This window comes from Lepus europaeus, chromosome 2 (assembly GCF_033115175.1).
Source record: "Lepus europaeus isolate LE1 chromosome 2, mLepTim1.pri, whole genome shotgun sequence".
Classification (NCBI taxonomy): Eukaryota; Metazoa; Chordata; class Mammalia; order Lagomorpha; family Leporidae; genus Lepus; species Lepus europaeus.
This window is the reverse complement of record NC_084828.1, coordinates 94,776,117-94,792,516: the sequence shown is the minus strand read 5'-3', so window position 1 is coordinate 94,792,516 and position 16,400 is coordinate 94,776,117. Positions and strand designations below refer to the sequence as shown.

General features: G+C 44.3%; 1 protein-coding gene across 1 annotated transcript in view; it reads left to right on the top strand.

Moving 5' to 3' along the window:
- The first annotated feature begins 1,389 nt into the window (after positions 1 to 1,389).
- Positions 1,390 to 16,400, top strand: part of C2H3orf70 (chromosome 2 C3orf70 homolog) — a 91,309-nt gene continuing 76,298 nt past the window's right edge. The window contains exon 1 of the mRNA XM_062210818.1: positions 1,390 to 1,630. Within this exon, the coding sequence (XP_062066802.1) occupies positions 1,438 to 1,630 (193 nt within the window). The 5' untranslated portion in view covers positions 1,390 to 1,437. The remainder of the gene's footprint in view (positions 1,631 to 16,400) is intronic.

Here is a 16,400-nt window from a genome sequence, read left to right as displayed (position 1 = left end):
GGCCTGTCCCAAACCCCTAATAAGTGAAGATTTCACTAGACCCAGATAGACACAAATTCCTTTTCCCTTCCCGAGTCAAGGCTAAACAAAAGGAAAATTCTGAAGCTTACTTATGGCAGCCAGGATTTCAGTGCTGGAGGACGAATTGGGTTATTTCAAAAGGCTGATGAAGCAGGAAAGGACTGAAGTGAAGCAGGAGGTGGACCTGGGCGTAGAAACGCATCCCCACACAGCAGCCGTGCCCAGAGGCCTCGCTGGTCCCTGAGCCCTGTTCATTGCAGGCGGTTTCTTGCGCTCTGAGAGGCCTGCTCCTCGGAGGAGGAGGTCCCTTCCTTTTCTGGCCCCGAGGCAGGGAAACACTAATTCCCAACAGTGCTTTCCAGGAGCAAATGGTTTGTTTTCTCTCCCAGAATCCAGCCTGGGGTCAGTTGTTAGCAGCAGAGCCTGCCACGGAAAATCTATTTAGAGCAACCGGTTCCCAGGGGGGAGGCAGGGCCACCTCCAGGGGCGGTCACAGCGGCCCGGCGGGGCAAGCAGTCACCTCAGAATCCGAGGGAAGCATGAGTCCGTCTGTGAGTCCACACACTCAACTCCAAGCACATCCCGGCACATCCGTGCACACGCCAAGCACGCATCCCACACTGGCTACACAACTAGTCATACCCACACACCCCACACTCACCTTCACACACTCACACCACCTCCACTCCAGGCTCACACACCCACGTCACACACGCACACACTCATGTACCACGTAAGGCACCTAACAAGGCACCCGGTGCCACGCAACCCCCAGCCCTGGAGCGGAAGGCAGCCCGGGACGTCTCCCGGGCGGGGTCCCTGGGCATGGACACTCGGGGAGTGTGGGGCGCGCCTCGGGGGCGGCTGCCCGTGACAGAAAACACCCCTCAGAGGCGCGCCTGGGGCAGCGCCCGAGAGGCCCGGGAGCGCGCGGCTGGTCCTAAGGGACGCCGGGGTCCGTTCGCCACACGCCCCGACACGGGGGCGACGCGTGCGGGACGTGCGCGCGGAGGTGCCAAAGGGGCCCTCCGTCGGGCCTGCGTGTGAGGAAGGAGCGAGGGGCGGGAGGTACGCTCGTCAGAGCGAGGGGACGCGGCGACCGCGCCACCCGGCGGCGCGGCTGTGAGGGGCCGGGATCACGGAGGGACGCGAGGCGGCGGCCGAGCGCCGGGCGCGTGCGCGCGTGCGCGGGGGGCGCGCCGCGGCGGAGGGAGGAGGGGAGGCGGCGGCGGCAGGCCCGGCCCCGGTCGCAGCGCCCGCCCGGGGCGGCTCCTCCCGAGCCTGCGGCCGCCGCTCTCCAGCCGTCGCCGCGCGCTGCTCGACTCCCGGCCGCGCCCGCCCTCCGGCGTGAGGCTCCCGCTCGGTCCTGCCCGCCCAGACGCCGCCCGTCCCGGCTCCCGCGCGGACGCGGAGGAGATGAGCGCGCCGGCGTCCGCGCCCGAGCGGGGCTGGAAGAGCGAGAAAGTGGACGAGGCGCAGGCCCTGGCGCGGAGTTGCGCGGCCCGCAGACCCGACTTCCAGCCGTGCGACGGGCTCTCCATCTGTGCCACGCACAGCCACGGCAAGTGCTTCAAGCTGCACTGGTGCTGTCACCTAGGATGGTGTCACTGTAAGTGGAGCGGCGCCTCGCCGCCTTCCGCCGCGGTCCTGGGGGCGCCCGCGGGCCGTCCGGGGTGGCCGCCGCGGGGCCGCGGGCTCGGCCGGGGCTGCTGTGCCGCAGGCCGGCGCCGCCGGGGCTGCCCGCGACTCGGGTGGGCGCTGCCTTGGCCGCGAGGGCGGCTGGCGGGCGGCGCAGCCCGAGCCACTTCCCCCCGGTGGGTGTCCCCGTCCCGGGAAGGCTGGGCTCGGTGTCCCCGCCTCTTTCCTTGCGCCCCGCCGGGCTGGGGCAGTGCGGTGGGCAATGGCAGAGCAGAGCGCGGGCGGCGGAGCGGATGACCGCGGAGGGGGAGCCTTGGCTCAGGGGCGGCGGTAGAGGTGCCCTCTTTCCCCCTCTCACTTTTGTGTCTCTGGGCTGCAGTTTTAAAGCAAGAGCCTTTGGGACTCGGATTGTGTCCCATTCCGTGTGTTTTCACCGAGAGGGCCCTAAGTGTGCGCGATGGCTCCTACGAAGTTAATATTGACACTTTGGAAGGCCGACCTATGAGTCTGTTAAAATTACGAAATAAAATGAATGAACGTAAGCTTAAGTAATCTTAAGCTGGTTTATAAAGCCACAATTTAATGGTCCAGACCCTTTCTCTATGTTTATCCTGCCTGTGATTTTAAATAGATTCAACTTAAGTAGCCATTTAATCAGAATTCCACAATTTGATTTGTTCATGCTGTTTGACCTGCTGTACTCATTGAATCATTTCTTTTCACAAATATATTCTAAACTTAGTTTCCACATACCTTATAATAGAGTGTTTAGGACACAGATTTTCCAAGTGGTCTTAAGTTAAAATTATCTTTTTTCTTTTTGGTCAGGAAGAAAAAAATGGCTCACAACCAGAGATGCAGTACATAACAAATCCTTTTTTAAACTAACTGACTATTTTTAGTTGAATTTATGAATCTCTATCAAAGGATAGAGAATTCTGCATTTTCTTTGCTAATTCCAGGCACATGAAGCGGTATTGATTTGTGGGTGTGTGAGTGCGTGGTGCATGTGCTGATGGGTCAATTTCTTCCTATTTCTCCTTGTTCCTATTGTGCTCAGATCTGTTCGCAGTTGGAAAGCATTGCCTTGGTGGAGGTACAAACAGCAACTGTAGCAAAGCTGCCATGCCTAGGTGCACAGGCAGCCGGAGTCTGGGGAGTCCCTTTCCCTGGGAAGTACAGAATCTTAGTGAAGAGTGTCAGGAGCCTTACAGATGGTTGAGCTCAGCACCTGCCTTATTTCAGCAGTAGCCCTTCTTAGTACACCACTGCCGACCGCAACCTTGCAGTCTTCTCCGAGGGCTTCATTAACCTTGACTCTTCCTTATATGGAGCTGAAGTCAGTTACTTTCTAGCTTCTTTCACTGATCCTATTCCTGCCTTGTGAAATCATATAGAACAATTGATTCCCATTTTTAAATCATAGATGAATATACATAGGAATTTCTTGCCAACAGGGACCATCTTCTCGTTAACCATTCTCAGAATGTCTTTCCTGAAGAAGGGTGGAAATTCATGTTCATTGAAGGAAGGAGGAGAGCCATCATTTTCCCCTCAAGGCACTGTTCTGTCCTATTTATAAATCTACACTCTTATCCTTTCCTTTTATGGAGTAGTGTCCAGGCCTCTAAGCATCCTGGTTGTCCTGTTCTGAACATTTGCCGGTGTGGTTATGACCTTTGATAGACCGTGAGCCCTAGAAAAGTACACGCTCTCTCAGTTGAGGTCTGATAAGTCTGGAGTTGAGCAAGACTGCTACCTCCCATTTTTGAGATATTACTACTGCTGCCGCTCACAGCGGCGTCTTAGCTGTTCTGAAATCCACATCACATCATGCTGAGCTTGCTGCCATCAGATTGAACCAAGCTTGCTGTCAACTACAGCCAATGCATGAATGTGGTGCTTTGGAAATCGTATGTGGCGCTTTAAGCCACAGCTCTCCTCTCTCAGAGGTACACATATGTTTTTGGGCACATATACTGACCCTTCTTTATTTTTCCCTATTAAATTTCATTTTATTAGCTGGCTCTTTCTGCGCTGATAGTGCTCCGGCAAACGTGGTGAACATTCCTAAAATGCACTGGCCCTTCTGTAAGAAGTGTGGCAAGCGCCAGTCCCACAGAGTGACACAGGACAAGGAGGCCTGAGAGTCTGTGTGTGCCCAGGGAGAGCTGCGTCTGCTGGGGAGCCGAGTGGCTGTGGTGGGCGGAGTAAGCCGATTTTCCAGAAAAAGGCTAAAACTACAAAGAAGATTGTGTGAAGGCTTTGAGGGCATTGAGCCCAACTGCAGATCTAAGAGAATGTTGTAAACATCTCCAGCAGGGAGGAGATAAAGGGAGAAAGGGCCAAGTGAGTGATCACTTCTAGCCTTCATCTTCTGTTCTGTTATGAAGACAATACATTCGTAAGGATCACTTTCAAAAATGTTGTTTTATTAGAATTAGCTCATTTTTCTTATTGTATTTTTTTATCCTGGTTTTTCTATAATATATATTAACTACCTACCCCCCTCCTGAGTTTCATTGTTGGACACAAATAATATTTCATATCTTCTTCAGGTTATTGATAAAATTGTTGAACAGGACGAGACCACAGATACAGTCCTGAAGCTTGATGGTAGAACTGCCGTTCATGTTCACAGCTATTCATTCATTCATTAATATTCATGAATATTTGTTAAAGTTGTTCTAACATTTACCTCGCCACCTAATTGTATTATTACCCATTTACATTTATCTTGACCAAATGGGTATAATGAGAACCTGATCATTTAACTTGTTCAGATCCAACTAACACAGTTTTTACTGCTGCTTTTACTTGTAACCCATTTATTACAAAAAGAAAGGAAATTAGATTAGTCTAGCATAACTCAGGTTAGTTCCACAAACATTTATCATTTGCTTTTCTAAGTGTTTAGATGATGTTTTTGAATAAATGTAAATTTAGAAAAGCTTCGATGTCAAGTATGCTGGACTGTTGTTGGCATTTCTCTCTGTTTTTTAAACAACTGACTTATGTTTATTTGTTCTTTGCCAGTCTTTGGCAACCCTCTGGCTCGCTCTGCTTCCTCTGCTGGCAGCAGTTCAGCCATCCCATTCAAGAGGAACTGGACTTCATTTAAAGCAGCCAAGTGTTTGTTACAGTCTCCTCACCTACACTGGCAGGATTCTTCATCCCCATTTTAGTCCCCAAGCATCATTTTCTTGCAGCAAAGTTAATATGTTACAGAAGTTGTGCTTTTTTTTTTTTTTTTTTTGCATTGCTGACATGCATGGTATCAGTCCTATGCAGAATTCCTTTACCTCTCTTGAATGTGTTTTGAGCACATTCACTCTATGAGACATTGTTATGGAAACTCACAATACAAATGTGAATATGTGAATATATGGACAGTACCCTTAAAGAAGAGTCAAAGGGCATGATCCATGCTACATTTTTTTTGGGAATTTACTTAAAATCACAAATTATATAGGTGAGAAAACAACGTTTATTCACCAAATCTGAGAATGCTAGAATGAGAGGATTACCTTGATACTTGAGAAAGGTAGATTCAAAACAAATAAAGAACATTCAGCTTTATGTGGTTGATGTTAAATTGTGAAATTCACAACCATATGAAATAGAAAAAGCTGAAATATATGTACTTAATCATAAAGGTCATATGAAGCATACATACATACATATATATATACATATATATATCATAGGTCCACTTCTTGATGTATTTTTTTAAAAGATTTTATCTATTTATTTGCGAGTTAGCGTTACAGACAATGAGAAAGAGAGAAAGGTCTTCCTTCCGTTTTTTACTCCACAAATGGCCGCAACAGCTGGAGCTGCACCGATCCGAAGCCAGGAGCCAGGTGCCTCTTCCGGGTCTTCCACACGGGTGCAGGGGCCCAAGCACTTGGGCCATCTTCTACTGCTTTCCCAGACCATAGCAGAGAGCTGGATTGGAAGTGGAGCAGCCTGGACTCAAACTGGCGCCCACATGGGATGCTGTCGCTGCAGGTTTTGAGGATTAACCTATTAAGCTCGATGTATTGTTAAAGGAAATGATCAGTTTATTTGGGTTACAATGGATTTTTTAGGATAGAATCTGGGAGGAAAACCGTAGTATGTTCAGTTGGCATCCATGACAAAGATAGATTATTGGACTGAGTAAGCCATTACCTTTAGTCGGTAACTTTGTTTTTCCAAGTAAGGAATAATATTGGATTGAATTAAAGAGTGAAAGTTCCAAAAGGAAAGTTTTGAGCGAGAAAAAGATACATCTTGGCTAGAGAAAAGAGGTAGCAAAGATTAAATCATATGTAGGTATTATACAATAGATTTGTCATGATTAAAGTAGACAGACTATTTAGAAAAAATATGAAATTGTTATGGAAGACAGAGATAAGTGGGCAGATCTGAGAGGTATTTGAGGTGGAATCTCCAGGCTTGTTTAGATTTCAGAGGGGGACGAAAAGGAACATTATTAAGGATAATGTCTGGGAATCTGCCTAATGGAAGTTTGATGAATGGTGGTGCCATTCATTAGCAACAACTAAATCCTGGAGAAAAATTAGGATTGGGAGGAAGATCATGAATCCAGCTTTGGTCCTAATGCATTTGAACTGCCTCTGTTATCACATAGTGATGTTAGTATGTGGTTATGTACAGGAATATGTAACTCAAAAGAGAAATCTTGGCTGCAGGTACAATGGAAATCATTTACTTATTTCTAGGTTATATTTGTAGCTATGATGGAGTGTACCATTGCTAAGGGAGAGACCCTATTATGAAAAATGAAGATAACCCTTAGGGTTCCTCTGAAAATATCAATGTTTAGAGTCTGGATATAGGAGGATGGGCTGACAGAGGAATCCAAGAACAGATGGCTAGAGAAGAAAAGTCTAGAAAGTATGTATTGCAGAAACCAAGGGAAATGAATGTTTTAAGAAAGAGTTCAAAGATGGAACCTGTTTTCAACAAGTTAATTCTTAGATACTGGTGAAATGCATAAATAGTGGTTTTCTTTTTTATTAAAGAAGGTAAAAGGTTCAGGTTTGAAACAGCAACTTTAGGAATATACTTAATGAAGTATTGTTAATGCTATCTGAGACAGTGTGTTCTTCCAGGTAAAAGAGAATAGGTTGTCAGAACCTGAGAATAAGGACACAGGGATAAGTTAATATTTATTGAGTGATTAGGGCCGGCGCCGCGGCTCACTAGGCTAATCCTCCACCTTGCGGCGCCGGCACACCGGGTTCTAGTCCCAGTCGGGGCGCCGGATTCTATCCCGGTTGCTCCTCTTCTAGGCCAGCTCTCTGCTGTGGCCAGGGAGTGCAGTGGAGGATGGCCCAAGTGCTTGGGCCCTGCACCCGCATGGGAGACCAGGAGAAGCACCTGGCTCCTGCCATTGGATCAGCGCGGTGCGCCGGCCGCAGCACGCCTACCGCGGCGGCCATTGGAGGGTGAACCAACGGCAAAAGGAAGACCTTTCTCTCTGTCTCTCTCTCACTGTCCACTCTGCCTGTTAAAAAAAAAAAATTTATTGAGTGATTACTTTGTACATAAGTGGGCTTATTATGCTGAACATGTAATAGCTAATTATATCATTATGTCCATTTGACAGTTGAGAAAAAGGACTTAGAGAAGTTGAATAATTTTCCTAGGGGCACATAACTAGTAAGAACCAAATCCCAGACTCCTAAGTATCATAGGTACTCCAGAGCAATTTAAAATTAATTGGTAGGGGGCAGGTGTTTGGCCTGACAGTTAAGCCTCTGCTTAGGATGCCCACATTACCGTATCAAAGTACCTGGGTTCCATTCCTAGCTTTGGCTGTTGATTTTATGATAACTCAAGTTATTTGGGTCCTTCTACCCACAGGAGAGACCTGGATTGAGATCCTGGTTCCTGGCTTCAGCCCCCTAACTGTTACAGGCATTTGGGGCATTCTCTCCTAGTGGATGAGAGATCTTGCTCATAAATAAATACATACATGTGTTACTTACATGCAAACATAACTTTAAAGATTAATGAGCCAAACCAAAAGAGCCTGATTCCATTAAAGCCAGTGATGGGAAATGTCTTTTTTTTAATGTTTATTTGTTTATTCTTATTTATTTGAAAGGGAGAGAGAGAGAGGAAGAGAATCTTCATCTGCTGGTTCACTCTTCAAATGCCTGCCAATAACCGTGGCTGAGCTAGGCTGAAGCAAGGGAACTCCGTTGGGATCTTCCACATGGATGGCAGGGACCCAATACTTGAGCCATTATCAGCTGCCTCCCCGGGTACTCATTCCAGGAAGCTGGGTTGGAAGTGGAGGCAAGCATTCTGTGGGCATCTCAGGTGGTGGCTAAACCTGCTACGCCACAACACTCACCCTGATAAACGTTTTTGAGAAATGAGTGCTGAGTTGTATCAAATGCATATGTGAAATCCAGAAAATGAGGACTATAAAGAAGTCACTGGATGTGGTGGGGAGTGAAATCCAAGTGAAGAATTAAGGAAGAGAAAGTGATTAGGGGGCTGGCACTGTGGCACAGCAGGTTATAGCCGCGGCACCAGCATCCCATATGGGCACCAGTTTGAGTCCCGGCTGCTCCACTTCCAGTCCAGCTCTCTGCTATGGCCTGGGAATGCAGTGGAAGATGGCCCGAGTCCTTGGGCCGCTGCACCTTTGTGGGAGACCCAGAAGAAGATCCTGGTTCCTGGCTTTGGATCAGCTCAGCTCTGGCTGTTGTGGTCATTTGGGGAGTGAATCAGCGGATTGAAGATCTCTCCCTCTCTCTCTCTCTCTCTCTCTCTCTCTCTCTGGCTCTACCTCACTATGTAACTCTCTTTCAAATACATGAAATAAATATCTTTTTTAAAAAAAGATTTTATTTATTTATTTGACAGGCAGAGTTACAGACAGTGAAAGAGAGACAGACAGAGGAAAGGTCTTCCTTCCGTTGGTTCACTCCCCAAGTGGCCGCAATGGCCGGAGCTATGCATATCCGAAGCCAGGAGCCAGGTGCCTCCTCCCTGTCTCCCATGCGGATGCAGGGACCCAAGCACTTGGGCTATCCTCCACTGCTTTCCCAGGTCACAGCAGAGAGCTGGACTGGAAGAGGAGCAACCGGGACTAGAACCAGCGCCCATATGGGATGCCAGCACCGCAGGCAGAGGATTAACAACCTAGTACGCCATGGCCCCGACCCCAAAATAAATCTTCAAAAAAAAAAAAAAAAAAAAGAAAGAAAGTGATTAGGAGGTGACAGGTAGAGGTGAGTGGGTGTGCCTAGGATGATTTAGGTGCCACCAGCAGAACTAAGAGTTGGCTTAATGAAATCACATAATATGATGAGCTCAGTTTTCTGCAGAAGACATCTTAAAAGATGTCTGTCTCTTTCACGTTGAAAGCAGGAAGTGTGGGACTTGATGTAGTCTAATAGTTGATATTAGCATATCTAAAGAAAGACTGTTGCAGGCAGAAGGTAGATGGGCAGCATAGAAATTCAGAAAAATAGGAGTTGGAGAAGCAGAATTTGGAAGTGATGTTTTTCAGGCTGGTTCAGAGAAGATGGTGTGCTACCTGGAAGGTTGAATGCCTGGTCCCAAAGGCTGAGCTGCCCCAGGAAATGTTTGGTGATAATTTGGCTTCCTATTTATAGATTTTCTATATAGAAAGAGGAGCTGATTAGAGAATTCAGCTCTCAGGACTTTCAGGCAAATGTACTTCGTTCTGTTTGTAAATTAGCATTATTATTATTATTTTTGGTTATTCTAGTAGTTCTGTTTTCCTGCTTCTACACAACACTAGGGAAGGTTCTAACTTCCTCAGGGGAGTGCCATCTGGTGTTCCCAAAGACATCTCATTCATATCAATAACAGAAGCTACGGAAAATGAATTCAAGTTTGATAGTGAAAATTAGCCAAAAAAATCTTATATATAAATTATATATATAAATATAGAGGTAGTTTGGATGGAAGTCAACTGAGGGATCTAACCATATTTAGTGATTGAGCAAAGGAGATACAGATTTCCAGAGGAAAGTTCTTTTAAGTACTCTCATGCCAAACTCAAGAGCCCAAAACTTTTCTGTTTTCTCCTGAAAGTCTACAGTATTAAGTGTTGTGGTTAATTCTGTGATCCATTTTGAATTAACTTCTGCACAAGGTGTGTGACTTAGATCAAGCCCATGCTGGTGGATGTCATTTGTTGAAAAGGCTGTCTTTCCTCCATTGGATTGCCTTTTAGATGTGTCAAAACTCAGTGTGTGGGCCCATTTCAGGCTTTTAGTTATGTCACTGGATCTCATTCTTTGCTGATACCACTTGATCTTTAAAAAAAATTTTTTTTTTGACAGACAGAGTTAGACAGTGAGAGAGAGAAAGACAGAGAGAAAGGTCTTCCTTTTTCTGATGGTTCACCCAAAAATCTGCTTATGATTTTTCCAATTCGTGATGGGGTGAAAGTGATGCACATGTATACAGGAATGTACTTTCGTTCAGTAGAAATTTTACTTCAAAATTTGAGTTTTGATCTTTTCCCAGGGTAGTGAGTTGCATTGTGATAACTTGCCATGCTGGGCCGTGGCAGCCAGACACAGTTCCCTGGTTAAGTACAAAATGCTGAAGGGAAACAGCTCATACTCTGTAGTGTCCTGTGCTGCTAAGCTGTGATGTTCATAGGTTAGATGTATTAAGTACATTACTGATTTATTAAATTTTTAACTTACAGTGAGTTTATTTGTAACCCCACTGTAAGTTGAAGAGCATTTGTATAAGAAGTCTTTAAATTGGGTAGGCTTTTCTTTTTCAAAATTGTTTTAGCTATATTAGTTTCTTTGCCTTCAAAAAAGATTACAGAATAATCTTGTCTATTTGTGTGAAAAAAAATTGCTGGGATTTTTAATAGAAAGTGCAGTAAACCTGTATAAGTGTGTTGAGAGAATTGAAGTCTTTATGTGGAGACTTATATTCCATGAGCGTGGTGTGTCTCTCACTATTCATTTAGATCTTCATCAGTGTTGAGTAATTTGTAGTGTGTAAGTCTGTACATGTGTTATTAGAATTATATGTAAATATTTACATTTTTTGACTTGTTGCAAATGGTATTGCACATTTACTATTGGTGTTCTGTACTCATTAGTAGTATTTAAGAATATAATTTTTACATTTTTAAATTAATTAATTTATTTTTTTGACAGGCAGAGTGGATAGTGAGAGAGAGACAGAGAGAAAGGTCTTCCTTTTTGCCGTTGGTTCACCCTCCAATGGCCGCTGTGGCCAGTGCATCGCGCTGATCCGAAGCCAGGAGCCAGGTGCTTCTCCTGGTCTCCCATGCGGGTGTAGGGCCCAAGGACTTGGGCCATCCTCCACTGCACTCCCGGGCCATAGCAGAGAGCTGGCCGGGAAGAGGGGCAACCGGGATAGAATCCGGCGCCCCGACCGGGACTAGAACCCTGTGTGCCGGTGCCGCAAGGTGGAGGATTAGCCTGTTGAGCCACGGCGCCGGCCTAATTTTTACATTTGTATCTTGTATCCTGTGACCTTATTGAACTCACTGGTTTTTGGAAGTGCCCCTCTAATGCCAGTAGATCTCTTGGGATTTTCTACATGGACAATAGTTTGATCTAAAAGATAAGGGGGAATTTTTTTGCTTTTAATCGGCATGCTTTCCCCCACATTGCTTTATTGCATCAGCTGGAGCTTCCAATGCTGTGTTAAGAGTGGTGAGAGTATATATTTGTGCCTTGCTCCCTCCTCACAGAAGGAAGCATGAAGGCTTTCACCTCGAAGTGCCGTATCAGCAGTGGATTTTTGTAGATGCTCTTTGTCAAGCTGAGGAAGTATCCCCAGTCTTAATTTTCTGAGAGTTTTTTTCAGAATCACAGTGGGTATTAAATTTTATCAAATGCGTTTTCATAGTCATAAAATTCTTCCTCATTAGCCAGTTAATATGTAGATTATAGTTATTTTCAAATATTGAACCAACCTTGTACCCCTGAAGTGATAGTGAATAATTCTTTCCATATGTTGCTGAACTCTGTTTGCTAACAGTTTGTTAAGGATTTTTATGTCTATAAGGGTACTTGAAAATGTCTGTGGAAGATGGAATTAAAAGAGAAGTTTATTTTGGCACAAAATAATTTTGAAATTCATGCATATGAAAAATTTCAAAAAGTTCCTGAAAAATGCATATTATGAAAAACTGCATGTATTTAAATATTTTTCTCTGAAGTAAATTTATCTTTTAATTCCCTTTACCATGAACATTTTTAAGTGTCCTCGCATATTTATGAGGAGTGTTGGTCTATAGATTCCTTTTTTATACTGTCTTCAGTTTTGGTATCAAAGTAATACTAGCTTCGTATAATGAATTGGGAAGTTTTCCTTTCTCTTATATTTTCTTGACAACAAGTATACAATTGATACTAATTTTTCTTTAAAAAGTTTGTAGAATTTTCCAGGGAAGCCATCTTGGTCTATAGATTTCCTTTCCTCTTCCTTTTGGTTGAGAGAGACAGACAGACAGAGAGACAGACAGACCGACCTTTGGCTCTCTGCTTTACTCTCCAAATGCCAGTGACAGCTAGAGCTGAGCTGGCTGAAGCTAGGAACCAGGAACTCAATCCAGGTCTCCCATGTGAGTGTCAAGGACCCAATTATTTCAACTCCAACTGCTGCCTCCCAGGGTCTACATTATCAGGAAGCCGAAGTCAGGAGGCAGAACTAGGTCTCTTACTGTCACTCCAATATGGGCTGTGGGCATCTTAACTAAGCAACCTAAGTGCTAGACCAAATACCCACTCTGAGATTTTAACATGTATTTATTTATTCTCATTTTATTTGAAAAGGAGCGGGGCTAGGTGGGGGGGAGAGACTTTTATCTCCTAGTTCACTCCCCAAGTGTATACAACAGTCAGTGCTGGGCTAGGGGTGAAGCCAGAAGCTAGGAATTGAAGCCAGGTGTCCTGTGTTGGGGGCAGAAAACCCTATACTTGAGCCATCATCTGCTGTCTTCCCTGGTGTACATTAGCAGAAAGGTGGATTGGAAGTGGAGCCAGGACTTGAACCAGGCACTCTGATTGGGAATGTCGTCGTCCTGAGTGGCATTTTAACTGCTGTACCAAATGCCCACCTCAGATTTCTGTTTGGGGCTGTGCTGTGACACTGCAGGTTAAGCCTCCACCTGCAGCCCCAGCTTCCCACATGGGCATCTATTCTAATCCCAGCTGCTCTACTTCCTATCCAGCTCCCTGGTAATGCACCTGGGAAAGCGGCGGAAGATGATTCAAGTCCCTGGACTCTGCCATGCGTGTCGGAAACCAGAATGAAACTCTTGGCTCCTCACTTCAGCCTGGCTCAGCCCTGGTTGTTGCGGCCACTTGGGAATTGAACCAGAGGATGGAAGATCTCTCTGTCTCTGTCTCTCTGTCTCTCTCTCTCTCTCCCCCTCTCCTTTCACTGTCACTCTGCCCTTTAAATAAATAAATATCTTTTTAAAAAATAAAAATTACTATTAAATTTCCTTAATAGTTATAGGGCTGTGCAAAGTATTACCAGTGGGTAAGTTGTGATAGTTTGTGTTTTCTAAGAATCAGTCCAATCCTTTCTAAGCTGTCAAACTAAGTATATGTAGGGTTGTTCATAGCATAGTCAGGTGTTGCCTAACAACGGGGACGCATACTGAGAAAAATGTCATTAGATGATTTCATTGTTGTGTGAACATCACAGAGTTTTCCTAGACAACCCTACGTGAAATAACCTGTACACCTAGGCTATTACATGGTATGGCCTGTTGCTTCTAGGCTATAAACCTGGACAGCATGAATACTGAGGCAATTAAAACCCGATGGTATTTGTGTGTCTAAACAGAAAAATTGCCATAAATAGAACTTGCAGAATTGGAAGTTGCTCTGGTGAGTCAGTAAGTGGGGAGTGAATGCAAAGGCCTGGAGTGTTCCTGTCCACTACTGCAGGCTTTATCCACACTTGACATTTAGGCTACACTTCATTTATAAAAATTTGTCTTTCTTCAATAATAAGATAACCTTGGCTTACTGTAATTTGTTTGCTTTATAAACTTTTTTTTAAAGATTTATTTATTTGAGAGGTAGAGTTACAGAGAAGGGGAAAGACAGAGAGAAAGGTCGTTGTCTGCTGCTTCACTCCCCAAATGGCTGCAACAGCCAGAGCTGAGCCAATCTGAACCCAAGAGCCAGGAGCTTCTTCAGGGTCCCCCATGTGGGTGCAGGGGCCCAAGCACTGACATCTTCTACTGCTTTTCCAGGCCATAGCATTGAGCTGGATTGGAAGAGGAGCAGCTAGGACATGAACCGGTGCCCACATGGGATGCTGGTGCCACAGGTGGAGGCTTAGCCCACTATGCCATAGCGCCAGGCCCCTATAAACTTTTTAACTACGTTTTTCAAACTTTTTGGCTCCTGTGATAATAACACTTAGGTTAAAACACAGTATGTTGTATAGCTATACAAAAATATTTGCTTTGCTTTTATTCTTTTAAAAAAGATTTATTTATTTATTTATTTGAAAGTCAGAATTACAGAGAGAAGGGGGATGAGACAGAGTTTTCTGTCTGCCAGTTCCTTCCTCAGATGGCTGTGATTGTCAGGGCTGGAACAGGCTGAAGCCAGGAGCCTGGAACTCCCTTCAGGATGCCTGGAACACCCACTTCCATCTTCTGCTGCTTTCCGAGGTACATCAGCAGAGAGCTGGATCAGAAGTGGAGCAGCCGGGACTCGAACCAGTATCCATATGGGATGCCAGTGTCACAAATGGGAGCTTAACTGCTCTGCCACAACACTGGCCCCTTTATATTCTTTCTGTATAATCATTTTTTTGTCTTAAAGAATTTTTTTTTTGGTTAAAAACTAAAACACAAACACATTAGTTAGCCTAAGTCTATACAGGGTCCTCCACCTCCATGTCTTGTCCCACTGGAAGGTCCTCAGTGCAGTAATATGCATAGAGCTGTCACCTCCTATGATGACAAAGCCTTCTTTTGGACACCTCCTAAAGGCTCTGCCTGAGGCTGTTTTACAGTTAATTCTTTTTAATAGGCAGAACAAGTGCACTCTGAAGTAATGATAAAAAGTATAGATGAGTAACAGTCATTTATCATTATCAAGTATTATGTATTGTACATAATTGTATGTGCTATACTTTTGTAGTCCTGGCAGTGCAATATGTTTATTTTTACCAGCATTAACAAACATATGAGTGAAACATTGTGCTATTATGACATTTCCATGTCACTAACCCATAGAAAGTTGTCATCTTCATTGTAATCTTTTTTTTTTAAAGAAATCTTTCATTTAATGAATACAACTTTCGTAAGTACAACTTTATATAGTTGTACAACAAATATAGTGGTTCTTCCCCCCCCATGCCTGCCCTCCCACCCCCACTCCCATACACACCTCCTCCCTCTCCCATCCCATTCTTCATTAGGATTCATTTTTAATTAATTTTATATACAGAAGACCAATGCTATACTAAGTAAAGATTTCAACAATTTGCATCCCCCCCCCCCCAAAGTATAAAGAACTGGTTGAGAACAAGTTTTACAGTTCATTCTCTTAGTACAACTCATTAAGGACAGAGGTTCTGCCTGGGGAGTAAGTGGACAGTGACTCCTGTTTTTAAATTATGTATGCTGTCAGTGATCACCCAAGGCTCTTGACATAAGCTGCCAAGGCTATGGAACCATTTTGAGTCCACAATCTCCAACAGCGTTTAGGATAGGGCTATTAGCAAAGTGGAAGTTCTCTCCTCCCTTCAGAGAAAAGTAGATCTTTATTTGATGGCCTCTTCTTTCCACTGGGGTCTCACAGAGATCCTTTATGTCCTTCATGTAGGATTTTTTTTTTGCCACAGTGTCTTGGTTTTCCATGCCTGAAATGCTCTCTGCTTTTCAGCCAGACCAGAATGCCTTAAGTGCTGATTCTGAGATCAGAGTGCTATTTAGGGCATTTGTCATTCTATGAGTCTGCTGTGTGGACTGTTTTCCATGTTGGAACATTCTCTCCTCTTTAATTCTATCTATTGTTATTACCAGATACTTGATCTTATTTATGTGATCCCTTTGACACTTAATCCTGTCTTTATGATCAATTAAACACTTAATTGTTCACTTTAACATGTAAGGTGACATTATTACCATCCAGCTTAATGGGATTTGCAGTCCTATGGCAAGATTTTAGCTTTATACTTAGAAGTAAGTCTGTGGGAATGTATGCAGAATTATATAGCTCCTCCCTCTCTTATTCCCACTCTTGTTTTTTACTGGAAACTATTTTCAATTGACTTTATACAGATATGATTAATTCTGTGTTAAAGAGTTCAACATAAAATAAAAAACTGTTCAATGACAGTCAAAACAAGGGCTGTTCAAGTCATTGCTTCTCATAGTGTCAGTTTCACTTCTACAGGTTTACTTTTAGGTGCTCTATTAGTTATCACAGGCCAGGAAGAATGTATGGTATTTGTCCCTTTGGGACTGGCTTATTTCACTAAGTATGATCTTTTCCATATTCCTCCATTTTGTTGCAAATGACCAGATTTCATTTTTTAACCACTGTGTAGTATTCCATAGAATACATATCCCATAATATGTTTACAGTTGTCATTTGTTGGGCATTTAGGTTGATTCCATGTCTCAGCTATCGTGAATTGAGCTGCAATAAACATGGAGGTGCAGGTAACTATTTTATTTCTCCCAATCTGTTGGTTGCCTCTTCACT